The sequence below is a fragment of the Papilio machaon genome, chromosome 20, assembly GCF_912999745.1.
Source record: "Papilio machaon chromosome 20, ilPapMach1.1, whole genome shotgun sequence".
NCBI classification, from domain to species: Eukaryota; Metazoa; Arthropoda; class Insecta; order Lepidoptera; family Papilionidae; genus Papilio; species Papilio machaon.
In genome coordinates, this window is record NC_060005.1 from 4,996,507 (window position 1) to 5,020,950 (window position 24,444).

The 24,444-nt window shown below is 37.9% G+C and overlaps 2 protein-coding genes across 2 annotated transcripts; one reads left to right on the forward strand and one right to left on the reverse strand.

Moving 5' to 3' along the window:
- Positions 1 to 827: 827 nt before the first annotated feature.
- LOC106709156 (forkhead box protein L1) lies at positions 828 to 1,870 on the reverse strand. The gene has a single exon (XM_014500868.2). The coding sequence runs from the start codon at positions 1,868 to 1,870 to the stop codon at positions 911 to 913; it is 960 nt and encodes a 319-aa protein (XP_014356354.2). The 3' UTR covers positions 828 to 910.
- A 20,521-nt stretch (positions 1,871 to 22,391) lies between these two features.
- Positions 22,392 to 24,167, forward strand: LOC123722138 (alpha-(1,3)-fucosyltransferase C-like). Its single transcript, XM_045682916.1, has 2 exons — positions 22,392 to 23,261; positions 23,882 to 24,167. Exons 1-2 carry the CDS (start codon positions 22,396 to 22,398, stop codon positions 24,165 to 24,167), a joined length of 1,152 nt encoding a protein of 383 aa, XP_045538872.1. The 5' UTR covers positions 22,392 to 22,395.
- Positions 24,168 to 24,444: the final 277 nt, after the last annotated feature.

Here is a 24,444-nt window from a genome sequence, read left to right on the forward strand (position 1 = left end):
ATTAACTTCTAAATGATGTTAAATAAATTAAGATTTAAGATATAAATTCTTTTAGTTATGATACAAAAGTTATATTTCTCGTACTATTGCGTTTAATTTTATTACAACACTTTAATCTTATTTTGACTCAATATATCATTATTTTTGTTCATAACTAAGCTAATTTAACATGTTCAATGATTAACTCATTTAATGATTTTTTGTATTTATTAATCTGCTGTGTTTAAAAATTTATTAAGAATTATCTAATAATTTATATCAGTAATATCATAATTGTATTATTTAGTTATTTTTATAGAAATTATATAATTATTTAATCACTACAACAGTTCTGTTAAAAATATTTTAATCTTGTTTATTACGTACTTTTAAGTAGTATTATTTTGTTAGGATATTAATAATAAAAGATTTCTTTGATTTGTTATACTTTCTATTTATTCGGAAATTTAATAGAGTTGTTGTATTATAATATTTAATTCAATGCTCCTCTAGTAAATAAACAACATACGGTTAAGTATTATAACAACAATAAGTAGACACCTTTCACGATATATACAAGTAGCACTAGGAATATATCTACAATCACTTGGTCGTTCTCAGACTTCCTTGCTTAATAAGTCCAATTAAGTAGACATCGATCACCGGATTACGTACACTGATAGAAATGTATAAAGTACACTTTACATTTACAATTATTCATATAGTCATTGCGAAGAGGGAAACTTTCACAAGAGCACAGGGTGTTTAATATTTTATTTCACTTGTAAAAGACATCAACGCGCGCAGATTGAAAGTTCTCTACACGTAAATAGGACTAAACGGCGGGTTAACACTGATCAGTGCCACCGGGGAGATAATACTGAATATTCACATAATGTACAACGCTGCAGCGTAATTTCACCTTCACCGTTTAAGTATCGGGCGGCCTGTGTTGATCTACGGGGCTTATCGAGCTCTGCGGCATGGGAACCGACTGCGTGTGGGGTACATAGTGCCGGCGTAGCTGGTGCAACAGCGCGGGGTCTAGGGCCGGCCACCAGGCGCCTAGCAGCGGGTACTGCGCGGCCGGCGTCAGCGGCGCCCGGGACTCCTCCTCTACTCTTTCCTCCTGGTCGCTCGCCACCACGTCGATGTCTTCCTCCACCTCCTCCTCGCCGCTGCTGTCCCGCCGTCGCTTCTCCGGAGCCTCGTCGGGCGCCAGAAGCGAAGCTACGTCGAATTGCCGTTTCCGAGCCACTCCAACCCCGGGCAGCCGCCCGCCGCCCCAGAACGGAAGGGGCAGTGTTGTCGGCGGCGGTGACTGCGGTGGCGGAGACGGAGAGTCCTCGCCATCGTCGTCGACCGCCAGTCCCATGTGTTTTCTTACTTTTCTCTGCGCCTTGCGTCGTCGGAAATCACCTTTTCGAAAGTCCTCGATATTCGCCGGGTGAATCGCCCAGTAATGTCCCTTTCCATTTGCTGATCTGCCTGCTTTCACGAAGCAATCGTTTAAGGATAAATTGTGTCTGATAGAGTTGCGCCAGCCGGGCCCTCTGGTACGGAAGTAGGGATAGTTGTCCAGGATGTGCTGATAGATGTCGGAGAGCACAAGCTTTCGATCTGGCGAACTGAGAATGGCCATGGCGATGAGGCCGATGTAGCTGTGCTGGGGTTTGGGCTCCTCGGGCTGCAGCGCGCGCTGCTGCAGCAGGGACATGGAGAGCGCGAGGCGCGGTGCGTAGGGCGCGTAGCACGGCGCCGGTGGGTAAAGTCGCAGCCGCTCCACCACGGCGTAGTTGTATAGCTGCAGTCGATAGTGGTCCAGGGCGGCGACGGTCACATTAGGCGCGTCTTTGGGGGGCCAGGGGCCGCCGTCGGCACCGCTGCACATGTTGCCGGGCGGAGGTCGCGGCGTACAGTGCGGCGCAGCGGGCACTGCGGGAGCGGCGGGCGCGGCGAACGCTGGCGGGGGTCAGCTGCCGGCGACCAATCCCGACGCGCGTTCCGCGTGTACGTGTTTTTGTTTAGCGACGCCCCACCGCGCCGCCGCTCCGCGAGCCGCCCTGCCTTGAGGCATGAGTAGCGATAGCACATCGTTTTCTCCATTCCATAGTTTATGTTTTAAAAATGAAAAAATATTTAAAATTCCATTCATCGATATAGAATTGTTTTATTTAATTGTACTTGCTGACTGTTTAAACAATCATTATGAGGCAAGACCTGGGAAACCAATCTAAGACCTTAATGATGTTTAATAAACGAATAGGGTAGTCAGTCAGCAATGTTATAGTTTTTAATAAACCAGTGCTTTCAAGCAGTGTAAAATGTTTTGCTATGATCAAACTGCAAATATGTAAAACAATATTAAATATAACTGAATGATGAATGCAAATATAATTAAAGAAAATATGTAATTATATACATTTTGGTACTACATAAAGGTAAATAATAAGAGTAACGAAAATTCTGAGTCAAATATTCTACGTTAACTACAACCCCGTCACGAATTCACAGGATTCTATTATCTCTGTTAATATGTTAGTACAATTAAAAACTAAAGAGATATTGCATTTAAAATTTTTTTGCAGTCCATACAAAGCAAAACCGTTACAAATGACAACTTCGTAGCGAGTACTTCCCTGTTATTTTGGAGATATCACAACAAGCAATAACACATTACTTCTCAGAAGGCTAGAAAGGGACGCAGCGATAAAAATACACCAGTCTGTAACGTGAACGATAAGGACGAAGTAACGTGCAACAGTTTCATATGCCACGACATTCACTGATGTTAATATTTTCTCACAATACACTCTCACACAAAATTAAACTTTAATACAGTGTTTTAAAGTCGATATTTTCTATTCCTAGTTTTTCTTTTAAAGCATTGTTGGTATACTGAATGGGGAATGACAATAAAGAGGTTTGTGTGTAAGTGCGACAAGGCAGGCACGAGATATCGACGCTGGGAGCTCCACAATGCAGTAGACGCCCATTTAAATGCGCCATTTTGTTGACTGTCTCCAATTCCCGCTTAGCTTTGTAGCCGATACGGGGTGAAGCTCCCGAACCGAATTATACGTTGTATATTTATTTCTTCGTAGCGACGTAGATAGTCTACGCTTTGCGTAGCTCACGTTCGAGCGTCCTTTGTTTTACTAAACTACAAAGATGACAATTTACATTTGTGTATTTTCATTGCATTTTTATAAAATTTTAAATACAAAACGGCTTCTAGTATCTCTGTTAGGCTAGAAGGTAAAATAAGAAAGATTTACTTTTACTTTAGATTTATTGTAATTAATAAATAAAGGACAACAATATAATCGAAGATTATGATCAAACCTGTATAAGTATTTATGAATTAAAATAGCGTTCGCTAGCGACTTTATAAGCGCGGAATTAAAAAAATAGCATAAGTTACTTCCGCACGTATGAGCTACCTTACAGTAAAAGTCCCATTAGATAGGTCCAGCCGTTTCGGAAATTTTCCGCAACAAAAGCGAACATACGGACAGAAATACAGACAGACAAAAATGTTATAAATTGAATTCTCGTTATAAGAAACGAAATATTTCATCTGTACGACACATTGTTTTTTACATTAAATACAAACATTGCAATTTTATTAATTTTAAAGATAGATAGATGGGCATAAGTTGGCGCGAAATAATGCAAAATCTAAAGATGTCATATATTGTAGTATCCTTGTCTTGTCAGTAGGGTAATTAAGTTTAAGCACAAAAAAGTTTTAATTAAAATTTTAGGTAATTATTATAATATTTTCATCTTCCAAATTAAGGGTTCGAAAGTGTAAAACTAAAACAATCTATGTCAATTCGCGGCACGTCCGTTGTCTAGGATTCATGCAGATTGGCATATACCGGCATTGTCGATGGTCGGCCAGTCCGGAGGCGTGGCGCTCCGCCCCGCTCGCCTCTTTGTCCACCTTTGAGTTTAGTTTCTTAATGTTGGTAATACTGATTTTATAGTTTCCTTTTGTTTGTACAACTGTTGTATTTTGAATTACAAATTGTTCGTCTAAAGTAGAGCGTTGGATGGTTTTTGTAAAAAAAAAATGATTTATGATTATAAATATTTTAAAGTAAATATATATGTGTCTAAACCTTATTTTATAAGGAGGTCAAATGATTATTTTTTATAAAAGAAGGGGACACACGACACGATTGGCGGGAACACCTTGGTAATCAACGACGCCCATAGACATCCGCAACACAGGAAAGATGGTAAGCTCGCTTCTTGAAGTACCTTATGTCGTATTGGTTTGGAAATCAATGTGTTAGTGTGATTTATATCATCATTTAAGCATAGTGAAATATAGAGACAGTAATCACAAACATTTTGGATCTCTCAAAAATATTATTTACAATAGAAAATTGTTTATCTGCTTTTGTAACCTAAGATATTCCTTATTAGTATATGTATATACCTGATCAGATTTTGATTGTATTACTAAAGATATAAATCGTAAAATATTACCAGAATTTAAATATGAAAAGGCGTACAAAATTAAGAATTTAAATATGCCATAAAAAAATTTGTCTACTTAAAACTCGGCTGTAACTTGTTCGCTGACAAACTTTGTGAAAACTGTTCGCACAAAATATTGTGGTAGTTACAAAGGAGGTATTAGGAGGTAGCCGGGGGCGACGTAAGGGGGTGTAAGGCGACGATAATTTTATGTAAATGGATGCCGACGGCGGAGACACGTTTTTATATGCCCGTAAAGGAATTTGTTTGTGTTTCGAAACGACAACTTTATATAAAAGACTGTTATTACAGTTAGAAAGGAATTATAAATAACTTCTTAGATCTTTTTCAGCAAGATATAAAATACATATTTTATAGGTACAATAATTATATAATATTATGAATGTTGCAAATTGTTGAATTTGTAAATGAAAATCTAAATGGAAAATTCTTTATCTAATAATATCAAAAGCGTTCGCTGATTTGGGACATTAAATATTCCTTTGAACTGATTGATGTCGGAAATTATTGTTCATTGAATTATACTAACATCATAATATACACGTAACGTAAAGTATATTTATAACAATTATGTTTTGAAATAAATAAAATTTATTATTAAAAAAATGCTCTTTACTTGGTAGTATTAGTATCTGATCCGTGCTACTATAAATCTGATATAAAACACACATTTTTATTTGCATTTTATTTTATATAAATGCATATTTTTTTCTAAATAAATGTACTGTGTCAAATTGGTAAATTATTTTAAAAGCATGGTAAAAATTCAGTTAAAATCATGGGTTAACTAAAATTGGCGACCTTCAGATCATATTCACATGTGTGAAGCCGATCAGTGAATAGCAGCTCAGCTCAATTTATGACTGCATATGTTTTGCGTTTCGAGGTACGAACTGCAAGTCTGCCAGTTAAATTTTTGAGACGTAGTTTAACAGTACATGACTATGTGACTTGAAGCATTGAACCGATTCAGAGCTGATTTATGCACGTCAACTCCGCACGGCGCGGGGCCCACCTTAATACGCTTATTTGAAAGTAATCCCTCGTACTGCGAAGTCCATGGTGCGACGCAGTCTCACTTCAAAATAGGTCTTATCTTCCTAACTTAATACGATATTTACATTTTATACAGTAGTGTTAATACCGTTTATACAATTTAAATAAGCAAGACCTTAGCATTTTATTTGAAGGAATCCTCCTGTGGAGTTTGGAGAATGCAAAAATCTGTTTTTACACATTAGGTATACCTACTACATACCGAGGCACAAGGTATGAAAATAAATCTTTATTTTTTACATATTTAAGAACCTTTTTCTTTTTTTAAAAAAATGGTTAGATCATGTTAAGTCTCTTCAACACAAAAAAAAAATTCGACTACGTCTGAAAAGCCAAAACATAAACTTTTGTCCATACAAGCGTTTTGCTTCTTTTTTGATGTTGCTTTTGTTTTCGATAGACAGGAACCAAGGTACGAGTCAGAAGGGTGAAGGGGGAGGCTAATTAGTGGGAAGCCTCGCTAGCTATCAGGGAGGGGAATTTCCCTCCCGTCTGCGTTGATTTAGGTCGCAGGTAGTACAATAAGGTATTTTGTTGTTGTATTTTACAGTGAAAACTGTTATTTTAAGTGCAGTTTCCACTTCAGTGACATTTGTATTGATACATATTGCCATCCCTTACGTTGCCTTTGAAAAAACAGAGGCAGCAATATGTTTAAAACAATTTGTACTATTTTTTAAAAATTTTACAATCAAACGATTTGATGGTTTATTTATTCAATTAATTACCCTTGCCTTAAAACCTTGGGAAAATTTAAAACAGTTTTATTGATATACTTGCTGGCGCCCGCGACTCCATCCGCGTGGAATTAAAACAAAAAAACTTCTGAGCGAGCATCAGCGAGATCTGTTTAGCCGTTCTGGAGATACATTCAAACAAACATCCATCCATCCATCCAAACATTCGCACTTATAATATCAGTAAGATTATTTATTTACTTACAAAGTTTGTGTTTAAGGCTATGTAATAGTCAAGTAGATCATGACTATTTCAATAAAATATGTCTCCGTAAAATAGCCTGTCCTTTCGATATTGGCCACTCGAAAACTGCACGGCCAATAAAGGCAACAAATCTTTTCTTTACCTCATTTATAGCAAAAAGTGCGATTTGTTAAGTATATCAAAACCATTGCGACACTTGAATAACTTTATTTTATTAGGGCGCAACTATATCTTTTTCTGTCTAACAAAACTTTGAAGTATTCCATTCTTTGTGTCTGATTTAGGGTTACCAAAAATATTTGGGTGCGTTACAGTCAGTTAATTCTTGCGTAAAGAATACAATGAAATCTGAAAGTCATATTAATTTATTTCATTCAAAGAAATATAGTCTTTTAAATGTTCTGTACCCTCACAAGGAAAAAACGGAGACGTTATAGGATCACTTTGTTGTCCGTCTGTCTGTCTCTCTGTCAAGACCCTTTTTCTCAAGGACGCGCAGAGGTATCAAGATGTAATTTATATCAAATACTCATATCTACTGTTCCTTTGAGCTGTAAAAAAAACTTCTAAGCAAACGCAATCAAAAGACAGCCGTTTATGCGGTAAATTACGCAAATTTTCGACACTCACAAGGGAATCAAAATCTCCAGGGTTCCTCCCATGAATTCAAAATCTTGAAATTTGTTACGAAGCAACGTCTAGCACAGATAAAATACGCCTTAAAGTTATCGCGTTTAACACATAGTTGTTAGACAATGTTACTGTTATAGTTTTTCTCATAAATTTAAATATGTTGGCAACCCTAACAGTAATTCAATACATTCCGCTACCTCTATTCACACTCGTTGACACATTTATTATGTCCCCGATTAAAAATCACAAAACGAAATTAGAACCCAATAATATTATTAAGTTTTTTTGCGTCACTTACTCGGTGAATACAAAGATTTTATCCCCTTATACCATACTTTAAATCGGTAAGTGTTGCCACCTCGGGTTACCACCTACGTATTTATGTAAACACAATAAATTTTTTTTTCAGCCTCTTTATTTGTGGTAGTGTAGATTAAAAATATGCTCAAGATTTATGGTAAAGATGAAATTGTAATACAATCGTTTTTTTTACAACCCTGAATATAGATATTACCAGTGAGATTGTTGGGTATATTTGAAGTGTCGATACTTAACCTAATAGGTTAGGTTAGGTACAATAATTTTTATAACTTTCGTTAATCGCTGTTTGCCATATAGTTTGTTAGATTTTATTGTGGTGATTTTAAAATAGATTTGCAATTGATTAAAATGTTACTCAAATTTGATTAGGATATTATTTGGTTGATTTTAGAAAGTGAACGTTACGTTATTAAACATACAGTATTAGGGCTCCATGACAGTCAAAGAATTTGACAAAACAGATGGGGAAAGAGGTATTTTACATTTCTGTAATTCTTTAAAAAAAAAATCAATAGTTGCTTGAATATACTCTACATTAAAAAAGATTCATTTTACCATTAGATTTATCTGTAATTATATTTCTTACGTAACTGACACGTAAATTAAAAAAACAACAAATTTGTTTTATACAAAATGATTACCATTTGTAACCGCTCATAATTACATTAAATCAGTGGGATCTCAATAATCAAGGTAGGTGAGCGTTAACATTAAGTCGGCGTTAAGTAGATTACACGACATGTGACTGATTCATTCACACATGGGTTCATTCACTCATGGATACATTCGCTAATAGGTTCATTCACTCATGTGGTTCATTGTGTGGGCATAGCCGATAGAAACATGCTGTCTATTTCCTGACCTCAAGTAGGTACTTGCATTTTTTTTTTGCAATACTTTTATTGTTGCAATTTGTTGGAAATTTGATGTTTATATAACCTCGGAGTTTTATTTACTAATATAAATAATATGGAAATCCAAATTTAGACTTACATCTAATTAGTATTTGGAAATGGGTGATATCTTATAAAACTCTCGTGGCACGATGTTAGTTACCATACTCCTACTTAAAGGCTGGAGCGATTTTTTTTTTAATTTTACATATGTGGGAGTCACAGCCGGAGAATACTTTTAATAAAATACAGTCTTCTTTAACTCGTATATTTTCTTTGATGAATTGTAAATATGACGGTTTTACAATCTGTCTCACGATTCCCCGAATGATGCCAACTTGTCTGTCATTCCGACTACTCATTACAATACTTTTAATTTACGATATCGAATTACTGTCCGATTAATAACAAAATAAGTAGAATATTTCTATTTCAAATTTGTGAATCAAATATTTAAATAATATGGTGGATCCCAAATCAATGATAAATGATGTTTATTTAAAATAAACAAAAGTGTTATTGATTTATAGAATAGACAAAATAATGTTTTAGGTTATGGAATTACAGAATATATAAAATAGCTTACAGCTCGGCCTTCCTGCTAAAAGCGAGTCCCTTCGCTTGAAGTAATTAAAAATTTATCGAATTCATATATAAAATACATAGTAGTCGGCTCTAAATCATTAGTTAATTTAACATTAACTTTAAGAACAAATAAAATAAACTACTTCATACCTTTAACTAAACCACGCTTATCAATTAATTATCAAATTATTAATCAAACAGTAATTTTACAAAATAAAATAACCGCTCTGCACGAGGCTGACATATAAAACTTATAGTTTAGATCTTTATTCTCTTCCTCCTCTTCCCTATTATCATCTTCAACAATTCGATAAATCTGATTTGTTTTCTTTTAGTTTCTTTATAATTGTTGTTGCATCCAAGGTCTGTTTCGAATCTGTATCTAAAAGTTATATTATTCCGCCTTTAACGCCTTCATCTTTTCATCGGATGACTAGCCTGTGGTGATCCAGTCCTGTTCTCCATCCTCAACAGCTAATACATAAATATAGTTAATAAATTCTAGCTCAACCATCTCAACCGGGTCATGGCTCAATGTGGAAATGAACTATGTTTCCGCGGTCACTCAGAAAATATTCCTTCAACGTTTGAGAAGCAGTGCCCACTGCCACGCCAAGAATATTCTTTTGTCACTTTTAAAAAGATCAGTTATCTGTGTTCCATATGAAGGGTAATTTTTATGAATTTTCCCAAAATCCAGAAGGTCTAAGAAATCCACCTAGTTCGCGCTGGATCGAAAAACCCAGATACAGCCTCAGTTCCATGGTAGCCAGGACCAACTCCACTTGCACTCACTTCATAGTCAAGAAAATCAATGGTGTCAAGGAAAAATGGCAAGATTAAGCAGCTCTAAAACTACCAAACGCTGTAGCTCCTCAGTTAGGCAGCTTTATAGCGTGACTCCTCGACTATTAGTACCTGACAAAAACTAGAGTTAGATTCAGCGAGTAAAAACCTTGATGCCCGAAATCAGTCTAATAGGTTTTCAGTTCGGAGGAGTGTACAGTACCCCTTCTTGGCCCTGTAATTTAAATCACGACAGTTCATTTAAACCAGAACTAACCCATATTCCTCAGCAAAAACGAACCGGAACCTGGACAACCACCTCTACTAAACTTGTGGAACCTAGTTCGTGAAGTACAACTGAAAAGCAACTCTTCTTTTCAACTATCTTATTCTTCAATGCTTAAATTATTCATCAGTATAAGACTGCAATTCAGCCATATTATAGAAGATAACGGTTCTAATATAAGTCAGAACCAAAAGAAGAATAGTAGACATACATTATTATATCCTTTAGTTTAACTATTATTCCTAAATAAAACTGTCTATAATGTTTTATTTGTCTGTCTTTAATGAGAAAATGTCATCAAGGCCACCAACATTGGACAGTTACGTCAACCAGGACAATTAGCGGCAATGAGTAACTGCAGAGAGCCCAAGCGTCTAATAGAGAGTCGACGAGAGGGACGTAGATTACATGGAAAACCGAAATAAACATGTTTGGATGATGTCGAACGAGATTTCAAGATATCGGCATCAACGGCTAGAAACAAAAAAACAGCCAAAATAGACCGATCATCACACCGCTGTGTTCAACTAGTATTGACATGATAAAGAAACGGAATTTGAATGTTTGAATTTTGAATTTCGAAGAGTGGAAAAAGGTCACTGTCACCTAACAAACCAGAGGCCTCTAACAACGATCCAATGTTCGTTTGATATAAGAATCCCTGTAAATAATAGTTCTATAAGACTCGTAAGAACACAGCCATATTTCGATGCATATTTCTTTCTTGTTATTACTTTATATTTAAGCCTAAATAACCAAATGAAGACTTTTTACGCAATAATTAGTTTACATTTCCACTTCATCCTCATCGTATATGAGTAAGTAAGTGCTAAAACTCAACCGAAACACGTCAGATATTATTTTTATTTCTTTCATGCATAAATAGTTAGGAGTCAGAGGAACCAAAACTGCCTCGGCGTTCAAAACCAGTTGTAGCAAATTAATCTCTTGTAAGAGCCATCCGATAAATTACAAGTCTATAATGCGCTAAATATACTCCTCGTTTCGTATTCGCCAAGAAATAAACAACACTTCTTTCCGGCTGTACCCCCAATAAAAAAGTTAACATACATTTTCGGATCAATAAAAGGAGAAGAAACAACATGAACTACGCATGAGTAGATTTAGGCATCCTAACGACTCTAGTAGCTTCAAAATATATTTTAGCCCTGGGATCACCTCAAATACTTTTAGTGCACCAGTCATAAAAATATCAGGGATCACTGTAAATAAATGTTACTCACAAAGTCGTCACTTATCACATACATATCCACTGCCTTAGCAGTTCTCCTTACCTTAACTCTGAACGAAACCTCCGTAACGCCCTCCAATACACCTAGGCCATTAACCATGACAAAAGAGCGGGCCCGTCTTCTGGTGTCATGATGTCCCATCTCTGCACTCCTTCTACCATCGAGCTGGCAAGGGGTCATTAGCTTCCCAAATGCAAACGGCAATACACATTGTGGTCATTCATTTCAACGTCGAATATATATTAGTCGAGCGCCCCCCGTCCGAGTCAGTTGGGCAACTCGTTTATCGTCTCCATTTCGGTCCGGCACCTTCTCAATGTCCTTATCAGAGCGCGCACCTTTTCGAAACAACAAACAGAGGCGCTACAATCCTTCACATGCTTTACTTTCCGTGAGCACACTTAGTCTCAAAAGTCAAACTCAAAGTACTAGTTGGTCGGCTATAGCAAGTCAATCCTGAACCATTCGATTTTGAAGCAATAGTTGCATTTCTCCTGTCATTACGAATATCAGCGTCAAAATATTTAATCGAGCCGTCTCTACAGCCATAACTTCAATACAATAAACATTTCAACAAGCAATCGGTCGCCTGATGAACAAATATCCAACATCCGATCAACAAACCTACCTTCAAGTAGCAATAATGCTTCAAAAGTAATTACAATAACAATTTCAACGGTAATATATAAATTACAGTTCATAAAAGTAAAAGTTATAAAATCTATCTTATAATAACAGAATCTTAATGTAAACCAAGAAATTGTTCACACTAAATTATTTGATTAAAAATGAGCACAATTAATATACTTATACATTATTTTTCTTAGTCAACAAAAATCATTCATAGTTATACCGAGCTTTCTGGATACGCCACGATTTTAATCTATCTTTAAATGAGGCGAAGCTGGTAGCTACTGTGATGTGGTTTGGCAGGCGGTTGTAAACAGCAGGCCCACAACGTGTTCTCCGCTCGTGTACGTGTTCGTGTCGACTTGTCCGTCTCGCCCAGTCGATGCGCTACTAGAGCTAGCTTGTCCGCGCCGCGAGTCATCATACTGCTGCTGCCGGATTCCTTTTGTGTTTTAAAGTCGCGAAGCGTTTAACGGGTGAACATTGCCACCTGGAAAATAACGCCAATCTCCAGCAGAGTGAAGGCTCCGGTTTCGACTTTCCTCTCCAACGAGGCTCCTTCGGTTCGCGGCGATTAATGCACACTTCCGCTTCTAGCATGTGCACCTCCGCACTGCAATGATCAGGCTCGACACGCTGCTACCGTAAGGGTTTCGGCCAGTTCAAAAACCTCGGATTCTCCCGTCTCACTCCGCTCTTGCATCTGGGTAAGTTCTTGGGTCTGTCATAGTTCTCGCTCCTAAGCATTCGCAGATTTGATCCATTGCTCACGCCCGTGAGCTCGGCAAATCTCGGCTGTCGCTCTCACACCTGAGAGAATACAAACTTTATTCATCGCTCTCTTACCTGAGCGGATACAAATCACGGCCGTCGCTCTCCCACCTGAGAGCACAACCTTGATTCATCGTTCTTATACTTGAGTGAATAAAAATCGCGGCCGTCGCTCTCACACCTGAGAGCACAACCTTGATTCATCGTTCACATACTTCAGTGGATACAAATCGCGGCCGTCGCTCTCCCACCTGAGAGCACAACCTTGATTCATCGTTCTTATACTTGAGTGAATAAAAATCGCGGCCGTCGCTCTCACACCTGAGAGCACAACCTTGATTCATCGTTCACATACTTCAGTGGATACAAATCGCGGCCGTCGCTCTCCCACCTGAGAGCACAACCTTGATTCATCGTTCTTATACTTGAGTGAATAAAAATCGCGGCCGTCGCTCTCACACCTGAGAGCACAACCTTGATTCATCGTTCACATACTTAAGTGGATACAAATCGCGGCCGTCGCTCTCCCACCTGAGAGCACAACCTTGATTCATCGCTCACGTCAGTCTCTGTTATAGCTCTCACACCTGAGCTCACGTCAGTCTCTGTTATAGCTCTCACACTTGAGCTCCCGTCAGTCTGTCACTGCTCTCACACCTGAGAACTCATAGGTATCTGTAATCGATCTCATATCAGAGCTCACGTCAGTCTTAGTCATTAGTCTCAAACCCGGATTGTCGCCGATCTCGCTTCTCAGCCGTGAATACACGCTAGTCTTATCATCACGCAATGCTAGTCTTTATTTTCACCCTGGTCCTCGCACCTGGGCACAACTGGATCTCCTTAATTATCGTTCTCACGTCCCATTGTGGCATCTGAAACTGACAATTATCAGCGTAGTAACCAATAACAATACTAAAATCTTCCAACATAATCTCCTTAGTTCGTAACAAAGAACAATACAGGAATAGCATAAAAACTAGAATTTTGTCAGGTTACATAAACAGCCATGTTCATTTTCTCTATAGATTTTTAATTTATTATTCATGTAAACTCGAAAATGTTTAATGGAATTTAATTATTATTGTACAAAACTCTGGTACCTACACATATATTGCTATGCCCTTACAGGGTGTCACATGTAAGTTCTTGACATTACAATTGTAAACATCAATATAAGTACTGTAACATGCAAGAAAGGAATGAATAGTAAAGGAATGAATCAATAATCCCAAAATACCAGTCACACTATAGGATACAGGAGTTTTAACTCACCTTAGTATCATAGTCACATACAGGTAAAACCAGGAAACCCAAAAATCAAGTGTTATTTATAAATTATGAGATATAAATAAAGAAGTTCTGTAATTTCAATATTTTTTTTTTGAAACTTTATATATTTATTTTAACACATCATAATTAATCTTAGGATTAGAGCAAAGTTCCACAAAACTTTATAAAATAATTTGTCTGCAGAATTAAAATGTAGTTTGTATAGTTAATCTTAAAAATATTAGATTTATTTCATTCAACAACATCTTGTTTTGTTAATCAAAGTTAACTTTTATTTGTATTCATATTGATTTTCAAGTATATAAAAGTAGAAGTATAAGGATGTAAATCTTGAATTAATTGCTTTGGCTATATGTAACTTGTGATATAGTATTTACTAAACTTAACTTCTAAGAAGTTAATTTATGTGTATAATTACCCTTTTTGTACACATAGAATGTATTTAAATCTGTACAATACACCCAAATTTAAGAAAATAATTTAATTTAATAATAACAACATAACATTTTGTACTTTCCACATGTAGCATTTTTGACATAAATGTACAATCACCTTCATTTATGTTGTTCCATTAAATGAAAGATTGCTTTACTTTGCAATGTACATCCTCAATCTCTGATATATTTATTTAATTATGTATTTATTTGGACAAAATAATAACCAAAATAACAAAATATTATAACAATATAATATTGTAAGATATTTGATGCAAAAGTATTTTAAAAGAATTAAACTAACAGCCAAATAATGAATTTAACTCTACTTCATAATAATCCTCGCTGTAGTATAAACTCAAACCGAACGTAAGTAAACAAAAATGTCAGACGTTCCGCAATGACGGATGGAAAGAGACTGTCTCGAGCAGCAGCGCACGCTTCCTTATAAAACCTTTTTTTTGTGTGGCTACCCTCAACAGTCCTAACACGGCTTCTCCTGACATGAGACCGTCCTCGGGCTCGATCTTCCAGCATCTTCAACACTGGAATTCGTCTGTAACAATGGCATAGAGTCTTTCGATACCAGCTCGTTGGCAGGCGCTATGCGGGCGCGCTGCTAGTCGTCAGGCGCTGCACTGGCGCGCTGCTCGGCAACAGGTGCTGCATTGGCGTGCTGCTCGGCAACAGGCGCTGCTGTGGCGCGCTGCTCGCGACAGGCGCTGCTGTGGCGCGCTGCTCGCGACAGGCGCTGCAGTGGCGCGCTGCTCGCGACAGGCGCTGCTGTGGCGCGCTGCTTGTAGACAGGCACCGCTCAGGCGCGCTGATTGTAGACAGGCACCGCTCAGGCGCGCTGATTGTAGACAGGCACCGCTCAGGGGCGCTGATTGTAGACAGGCACCGCTCAGGCGCGCTGATTGAAGACAGGCACCGCTCAGGCGCGCTGATTGTAGACAGGCACCGCTCAGGCGCGCTGATTGAAGACAGGCACCGCTCAGGCGCGCTGATTGAAGACAGGCACCGCTCAGGCGCGCTGATTGAAGACAGGCACCGCTCAGGCGCGCTGATTGAAGACAGGCGCGGCTGTGGCGCGCTGATTGCAGACGGGCGCTCTGCTCGTAGACACGCGCAGCTGCGGCGCGGTGCACAACACAGCTACATAGTAGGACACAAGACCCGACCAAATCTGCATCTATATCAATAATGGTGTCCTCGGTTATTTGATCATAACTCTTTATGGTTTCAAAACATTCGACACATGACCATGCGAGCCATGACATCAGTGGCAGCTCGCAGTATGCCAGATACTGAACGTCCCGCAGTCCGTTCACAATCTCACTTCTGCAGTTGGGTATCCCGCAGTCTACGCAACGCAGAGCATCTCGACAATACATGGACAAAACTAACTGAACTAATAAAGGGCATCAATGACTATTACGACATAATGACATACGTCTGACTCAGGTAATGGCTTAACACGCTCAGCGCAACCGACTAGCCTTACAAGTTTACTTTAAAATGAAAAAATCATGTTGGCATGTAACGTGTTAAATCTTGCCACGACTCGGCTTTACCTGACCCTCACTAATAAAATGATCAAGGTATTCAATTTCAGTTTTTAGTAAAGAACACATCTTTAAATTAATTGAAAAGTCTAATGTTGACTTATTTGGCATCAAAACTTGAAATATAAAAATATTGGTTCGATCTTACCGCAGTACAAATTGAATAGATCGCGTCGACAATCCTGTCTGCTGTGAAATACACAGACAGCGCGTGAGCCTCACTACCGACATATTCCCATGCAGAATAAACGGCTTGGTCCACGCTACCCATGTTTCGCGAACACTGGTACGACTTTGATATCGACTCAACTTGCTACGACTACAACAATTATCACGGTAACGATCTGACATTTTTCTCTTTGCATTTATTTTCACGAAAATGCAAACACAAACACAGAGTGAGCAAAGTGGATAGAATCACGTGGATCCTATCCCACTTCTGATGTAAGATATTTGATGCAAAAGTATTTTAAAAGAATTAAACTAACAGCGAAATAATGAATTTAACTCTACTTCATAATAATCCTCGCTGTAGTATAAACTCAAACCGAACGTAAGTAAACAAAAATGTCAGACGTTCCGCAATGACGGATGGAAAGAGACTGCCTCGAGCAGCAGCGCATACTTCCTTATAAAACCTTTTTTTTGTGTGGCTACCCTCAACAGTCCTAACATATAAGATATTTGATGCAAAAGTATTTTAAAAGAATTAAACTAACAGCGAAATAATGAATTTAACTCTACTTCATAATAATCCTCGCTGTAGTATAAACTCAAACCGAACGTAAGTAAACAAAAATGTCAGACGTTCCGCAATGACGGATGGAAAGAGACTGCCTCGAGCAGCAGCGCATACTTCCTTATAAAACCTTTTTTTTGTGTGGCTACCCTCAACAGTCCTAACACGGCTTCTCCTGACATGAGACCGTCCTCGGGCTCGTTCTTCCAGTATCCTCAACACTGGAATTCGTCTGTAATCATGGCATATAGTCTTTCGATACCAGCTCGTTGGCAGGCGCGATGCTTGCGTCAGGCGCTGCACTGGCGCGTTGCTCGGCAACAGGTGCTGCTGGCGCGTTGCTCGGCAACAGGTGCTGCTGGCGCGCTGCTCGCGGCAGGCGCTGCACTGGCGCGCTAGACAGGCGCGCTGATTGTAGACAGGCACCGCTCAGGCGCGCTGATTGTAGACACGCACCGCTCAGGCGCGCTGATTGTAGACAGGCACCGCTCAGGCGCGCTGATTGTAGACAGGCACCGCTCAGGCGCGCTGATTGTAGACAGGCACCGCTCAGGCGCGCTGCTTGTAGGCACGCGCTGCTTGTAGACAGGCGCGGCTGTGGCGCGCTGCTTGTAGACAGGCGCGGCTGTGGCGCGCTGCTTGTAGACAGGCGCGGCTGTGGCGCGCTGCTTGTAGACAGGCGCGGCTGTGGCGCGCTGCTTGTAGACAGGCGCGGCTGTGGCGCGCTGCTTGTAGACAGGCGCGGCTGTGGCGCGCTGCTTGTAGACAGGCGCGGCTGTGGCGCGCTGCTTGTAGACAGGCGCGGCTGTGGCGCGCTGCTTGTAGACAGGCGCGGCTGTGGCGCGCTGCTTGTAGACAGGCGCGGCTGAGGCGCGCTGCTTGTAGACAGGCGCGGCTGTGGCGCGCTGCTTGTAGACACGTGCAGCTGCGGCGCGGTGCGCAACACAGCTACATAGTAGGACACAAGACCCGACCAAATCTGCATCTATATCAATAATGGTGTCCTCGGTTATTTGATCATAACTCTTTACGGTTTCAAAACATTCGACACATGACCATGCGAGCCATGACATCAGTGGCAGCCCTCAGTATGCCAGATGCTGAACGTCCCGCAGTCCGTTCAATGCCTTAATTCACAAGACCATGTAGGGCAAGCGTCCCGCAGTCCGTTGCCGATAGGAGCGTCCCGCAGTCCGTCCTCTACATGATATTAATGGCAGCCCGCAGTATGCCAGATGCTGAACGTCCCGCAGTCCGTTCAATACTTTACTTCAAAAGACCATGTAGGGCAAGCGTCCCGCAGTCCGTTGCCGATAGGAGCGTCCCGCAGTCCGTCCTCTACATGATATTAATGGCAACCCGCAGTTTGTCAGTCCAGAAGATACCCTAGAGGCATCTCCTGATATAGAGCGTCTCACATTCCGTTCACAATCTCACTTCTGCAGTTGGGTATCCCGCAGTCTACGGTACGCAGAGCATCTCGACAATACATGGACAAAGCAAACGGAACTAATAAAGGGCATCAATGACTATTACGACATAATGACATACGTCTGACTCAGGTAATGGCTTAACATGCTCGGCGCGACCGACTAGCCTTACAAGTTTACTTTAAAATGAAAAAATCATGTTGGCATGTAACGTGTTAAATCTTGCCACGACTCGGCCTTACCTGACCCTCACTAATAAACTGATCGAGGTATTCAATTTCAGATTGAAGTATAGAACACATCTTTAAATTAATTGAAAAGACTAATGTTGTCTTATTTGGCAACAAAACTTGAAATATAAAAATATTGGTTCGATCTTACCGCAGTACAAATTGAATAGATCGCGTCCACAATCCTGTCTGCTGTGAAATACGCAGACAGCGCGTGAGCCTCACTGCCCACATATTCCCATGCAGAATAAACGGCTTGGTGCACGCTACCCTTGTTTTGCGAACACTGGTACGCTTTTGATATCGACTCAACTTGCTACGACTACAACAATTATCACGGTAACGATCTGACATTTTTCTCTTTGCATTTATTTTCACGAAAATGCAAACACAAACACAGAGTGAGCAAAGTGGATAGAATCACGTGGATCCTATCCCACTTCTGATATAAGATATTTGATGCAAAAGTATTTTAAAAGAATTAAACTAACAGCCAAATAATGAATTTAACTCTACTTCATAATAATCCTCGCTGTAGTATAAACTCAAACCGAACGTAAGTAAACAAAAATGTCAGACGTTCCGCAATGACGGATGGAAAGAGACTGTCTCGAGCAGCAGCGCACGCTTCCTTATAAAACCTTTTTTTTGTGTGGCTACCCTCAACAGTCCTAACAATATGATAATTTGTTAAAAAAAAACATAAAAGCAACTAATAATAAGAATCCATACTGAGAATAAGGAATAATGAATTAAAAAAAAAAAATAGCACACACTTTTGAGTGCTAGTGATATTTTGATAAAACCAAAAGTATCCATGTAGGTACTTTACTTTCCCCACATACACGAACCATAGCACAACCCTAAGCCATTTTGTTATGGCTTTGTAACCCAAAACAAATCCTTCTCTCTGTATTCGCTTACAGTTTATCTACAAACACACTTTTCAGCAATATGTTTATGTTTAAATTTGATTGAACAAGGTTTACTCACATGAACTTTGTAGACGTAGATCGAAAACAATGCTTGTTCTCGTGTCATCCCACTTCTGAAGCTGTGGGAGTCACAGCCGGAGAATACTTTTAATAAAATACAGTCTTCTTTAACTCGTATATTTTCTTTGATGAATTGTAAATATGACGGTTTTACAATCTGTCTCACGATTCCCCGAATGATGCCAACTTGTCTGTCATTCCGACTACTCATTACAATACTTTTAATTTACGATATCGAATTACTGTCCGATTAATAACAAAATAAGTAGAATATTTCTATTTCAAATTTGTGAATCAAATATTTAAATAATATGGTGGATCCCAAATCAATGATAAATGATGTTTATTTAAAATAAACAAAAGTGTTATTGATTTATAGAATAGACAAAATAATGTTTTAGGTTATGGAATTACAGAATATATAAAATAGCTTACACATACATATTCAGTAGGTTTAAGTATCTGATACTATCCATTTTTCATACCTCTATTAAGTTTTTTTATCTGCGCGCGGACGGAGTCGCGGGCGACAGCTAGTTGTATAATAACTACGAGAATGTCGTGTTGAAAACCGATTGTGCTTACCTTTATATTCTCTCATAGATATATTTTGTTTTTAAATTTATTTTTTTCAATCGACCAAATGTCGCAAATTATTCGGACATCCGTCTCAAGATAATATTAACTTTATAAATCAATTGTCTTTTTTTTTTGCAGGGAACGCAAAAACTTTCGCACAATACGCTGCCGAGGGTGAACTGGTAAGCTGTTTAAATATTTATGAACTATTTACGTATTGACAAAACAAAATGGTCGACAATGGTACTTGGCCTTTGTTAGGATGTCGAAAACGTTAAATCTCGTACTGGGTTTCGACTGCCATGTCACTTGTAATAATACATATTGTCATACCTTTCATTTCCTTTGAAAAAACAAGGACAACCATATATGTTAATAAAATTGTATAGCAGTGGATATCCACGGTTAAATCACACTTTAAAACGGTTTATTGGCCACTCGACTGTTTCCGCGATTCATTTAAATGTAGTTTTATTTTACGCAAATATATTTCTTATTCATTAATGTAATAGAGCAGGTTTTTCCTTCAAGATTGAAGTGTGCTATAATTTTATTGTTAAATTTTGAGGGGATTTTGAATATTATAAATTTTGATATCATGTCTCTTGTAATAACATAATAATTTTGTGCATTGATTTGTTTTATTGGCAATAGAAATCTAATGTACTGACAGAAATATTAAATGGAAAAAATATATATATATGTATTGCTTCAACAAATAAATAAATGTAATTTTATTTCAGTTCGTTATTTTGCAGCGCATCTACAATCAGGCGTGTAAATCATGTAAATATTTTCGAAGCATTCATTCTGTGTTGATTGCGTTTGTTTGTTGCTATAAAATGTAGCAATATGTTCGCGAATTACGTACATGTTATTGATTTACGAACATGCATATTTTTTTCAGGTTATTATTTTGTAGCTTGAAGTATAAATTAAATATGTACTTAAAACGTAGTAGTACAAATAAAAAATCCTACTTAGTATTCAACATAAAAAATTTACGATAAAAAGAAAAATCGTAAGAAAATTGTTTTTTCTATTAATATTTACGTACAATTCTTACTTTTTCTTCATAAAAAAATAAATAAAAAAATTGCATGTTAACATTCGATAGGCCTATCGGTCAGCTGCTCTCCGGAATATCCGCGAATCTTTTAAACTGCGAGAAGTTTCCAAGAACATCGATGTCCGGACATCAATGTTCTTAAGCTCACTTAATTCAATTACAACACCTTTGTCGTGTATCGGTTTTTGCTCTTCAGTTAACACCTCAACAATGCGTTTATTTCGTCAACAATAACTGTACACACGACACAATGGCGCTCGAGTTTCGGACACGTTGACGTCCACTCACGAACGGTCATTATTTTTTTTTACCACTCGAATGTAACTGTTAATAAGATCACCATATTTATGAGGAAAAAGGAACTTTATTTACTTCTTATATGTGGACTTCACTGAGATGAACTTATAGCCAAAGGCGTTCACCAATCAACGGGTGTTACTGAGACCGTCGCTCGCGCTGTTTTTAGGCGCTTGACCGGACCGAACCGAAATGAACACATCCGGGTTCGTTCTTCATCGTGTATCAATGTGTTTTCAATTTTAGAATTTCATATGTACGTTTATCCGACGCTCTTTATTACAAAAAAATTCAAAGATATCTGTAAAGTCAACCAAGCCGAACTGGGCAAGCGTGGTTGAGTATAGCCTAGTCTCTAATTTTGGTAGACCGAGCCTCTTAGTGGAGACATGAGCTGACGAATGAACCAAAATACCTTTGATACCTCAAATATTTGTTCTCGTTTGCGAGTGAATTTTAAAACTGGTTTTTACTAATGAAGGCGTTTTACAGCCACTTTATTTTGATGTACAGTTTTGTCCTAACTTCACTATTCAAAAATATTGTCACCATATTTCACAAATGGTGAATTGTGTTTACGCTTCAAGTGTTTATCGAGTCCTGCACCAGATACTCATCTTTATCTCGGCTTAGTGGCGCTTTAGTGAATTGTGAGCTTGTCTAAATGCATTGCCCACCTATATACAATAGCTACATTAACAACACTTAGCTCCCACGCATTACAAAGTTACTTTAAATCTTTTCCTATCGCCCTGTATCCGGTAGAAATTGTTTATTATCTATGGTGAAGTTGCTAATAAAAAGAATATTACAATACAATTTTTGTCCACAGTATTTACGTAAATTTACGGTTATAAATTTAAGAAAAAACAAACTGAAATGAATGCTCTTTATATTTCATTACTAAATTAAATAACTACAATTTACCTTTTGAGATAAAAAAAATTGAATTCTGTTCTCAGTGTCTTAAATTAAATTCGTTAAAAAACATTAATGTCAAACTCAACATGACATTTTTATTTTACAAATTTTAGTTTTTACAGACGTCGTACACCAAAATTGATATTTTTTTATAATGATGTATAAAATGGAGAAAACCTGTAAAAAGAACGCTTTAATGTTTTCAATCAAAAATACTTTAATGTTAATTTTTTTGGTAAGTACAGTGATGGGCTTCCATATATGGATTGTCTGCAAGGCGCTTTCTGTTTTGGGTGACGTCACAACTATCATAGTGGTGAACCACGGCAAACGTTCGCTCAAATCTTGGCCAGATGATTCCGTATACATACTGAATTGGGACAAACATTTGGACACAAGAAATATCTTTTATGGCTGTTGCACCGCACCAAAATGCATATTGACCAAAGACAAAAATTATTTCGGCAAAGATTACAAATACTTCGACGCTATGTTGTTCAGTGAAAAGTATTTAGAATCAACAAATAGACCGAAAACAAACATAAATATGTTGAATATATTTATTTCGATACAACCAAAGAATAAGAAAGCAGTCTGTGACAATTATTACGACGATTTCTTCAATTTAACTTTTACTTATCGGCTAGACTCGGATATAGTGTGGAAAGATTTTGTATTTCAAAGCTTTAGTCAAGAAATTATAGCCCCAAGTTTATCACCTGCTTGGAATACAAGTTTCAATCCTATCAATCAAGAGATAAAGTCGATTATTCAACAAAAAACTAAATCCGTTGCTTACATAGATTGTAAACTAGAGAACTGGACAAGACCGTACTTATCCAAATTACAAAAACATTTAGATGTATACTCCCTGAAAATATACAAGAATAATTGTTCAAACATAAGTGATAAAGAAGTAGATAATGGTATATTAAAAAACGAATATATGTTTTACATAATTTTTGAAGATTATTTTGCTGAGGATTACGTTACTGGGAAAATATTACAAGCATATAACGATAATGTGGTACCTATCATCTTTGGTGGAGCTAATTATACCAGGTGAAATTAATTATTTAATGCCTCTGAAATTCCATCATGGGAGCTTCGGTGGCTCAGGGGTTAAACACTTGACTTGTAATCTGCAGATCTTGGGTTCGAATCCCGCTATGTACCAATGTGATTTTCGATTTATATATGTACTGTATCCGACATTCTTACGTTGAAGGAAAACATCCTGATCCAACCTGCACATATCTGAGAAGAAATTTAATGATATGTGGCCAGCGTGGTTGACTATGGCCTAGTCATCCCCTAACTTGGGGTAGGTTCCGAGCGCATCAGTGGGAACATATATGATAAAAAAAAACTCCCTTCTTAATCATGTCACATTTTAGACAGTAAATTCAATCTCTTCCTAGGCCTACCCCACCACATTCAAACCATTGATATTATTTACAAAAGGTTTTATTATATTTTCTCTAGCATTAAAGCTAATTTTATAACTTTCATCAGTAGAACACACTTCTTTCGAAGGTCGGCTATCATTGACATCAAGGTTCTTTTACCAAGATGTTCTTTTTACACCTACACTTCGCTTTCCTTTTACCTTTCCTTGTACGATGAGCTGCAGCAGCTTGTATTATGTAGATTTTTTTAATATCTTTATTCCTCACTTATAGATTCCTACCGCCACATTCATACATCGATGGCCGTGTTACAAACCCAAGTGATATAGCAAAAGTAATCAATGACTCGTTAAACAATTACACTGTATACGAAGAATATTTTAAATGGACAAATTTATATAATATTGTCAACTATCAACCATTCTGCGATCTTTGCGAAGCGTTAAATAAGCCCATTAATAAGCCAGGGAAGAAAGACTTTAGACGTTGGTGGAATGGTCAAGATATGCAGCAATGTTTAGTGCCTGAATCCAAAAATGATACATCAAAAAGTGAATGAAGACGATTAGTCAATTTGTAGGAATAAATTAAAACGAGCATATGCAAAAATGTACAAGAAAATAAAAGTAAATCGTGGCAGGGATGATTTTATGTATTACAATGTAAAATGTTTAAATTATTTTTTCAAATTAACATATCATAAATGTGTACGTAATGAAAAATAAAATTGAGAGAATTTGTCTAAATATTAGCTTTTTTCCTTTTATAGAGACTTAAACAGTTGTCTAGACAACCGCAAATTCGATTGAAAAGTTCCATTTTCAATCCGATATAAG

What these genes read in the sequence shown, in the direction of transcription:
- LOC106709156 (XM_014500868.2), bottom strand. Translation starts at nt 1,870, where the DNA reads ATGTGCAGCGGTGCCGACGGCGGCCCCTGGCCCCCCAAAGACGCGCCT.
- LOC123722138 (XM_045682916.1), top strand. Translation starts at nt 22,396, where the DNA reads ATGTTTTCAATCAAAAATACTTTAATGTTAATTTTTTTGGTAAGTACA. An exon ending in GGTGGAGCTAATTATACCAG is followed by an intron (nt 23,262 to 23,881) that starts GTGAAATTAATT and finishes CCTCACTTATAG; the next exon opens with ATTCCTACCGCCACATTCAT.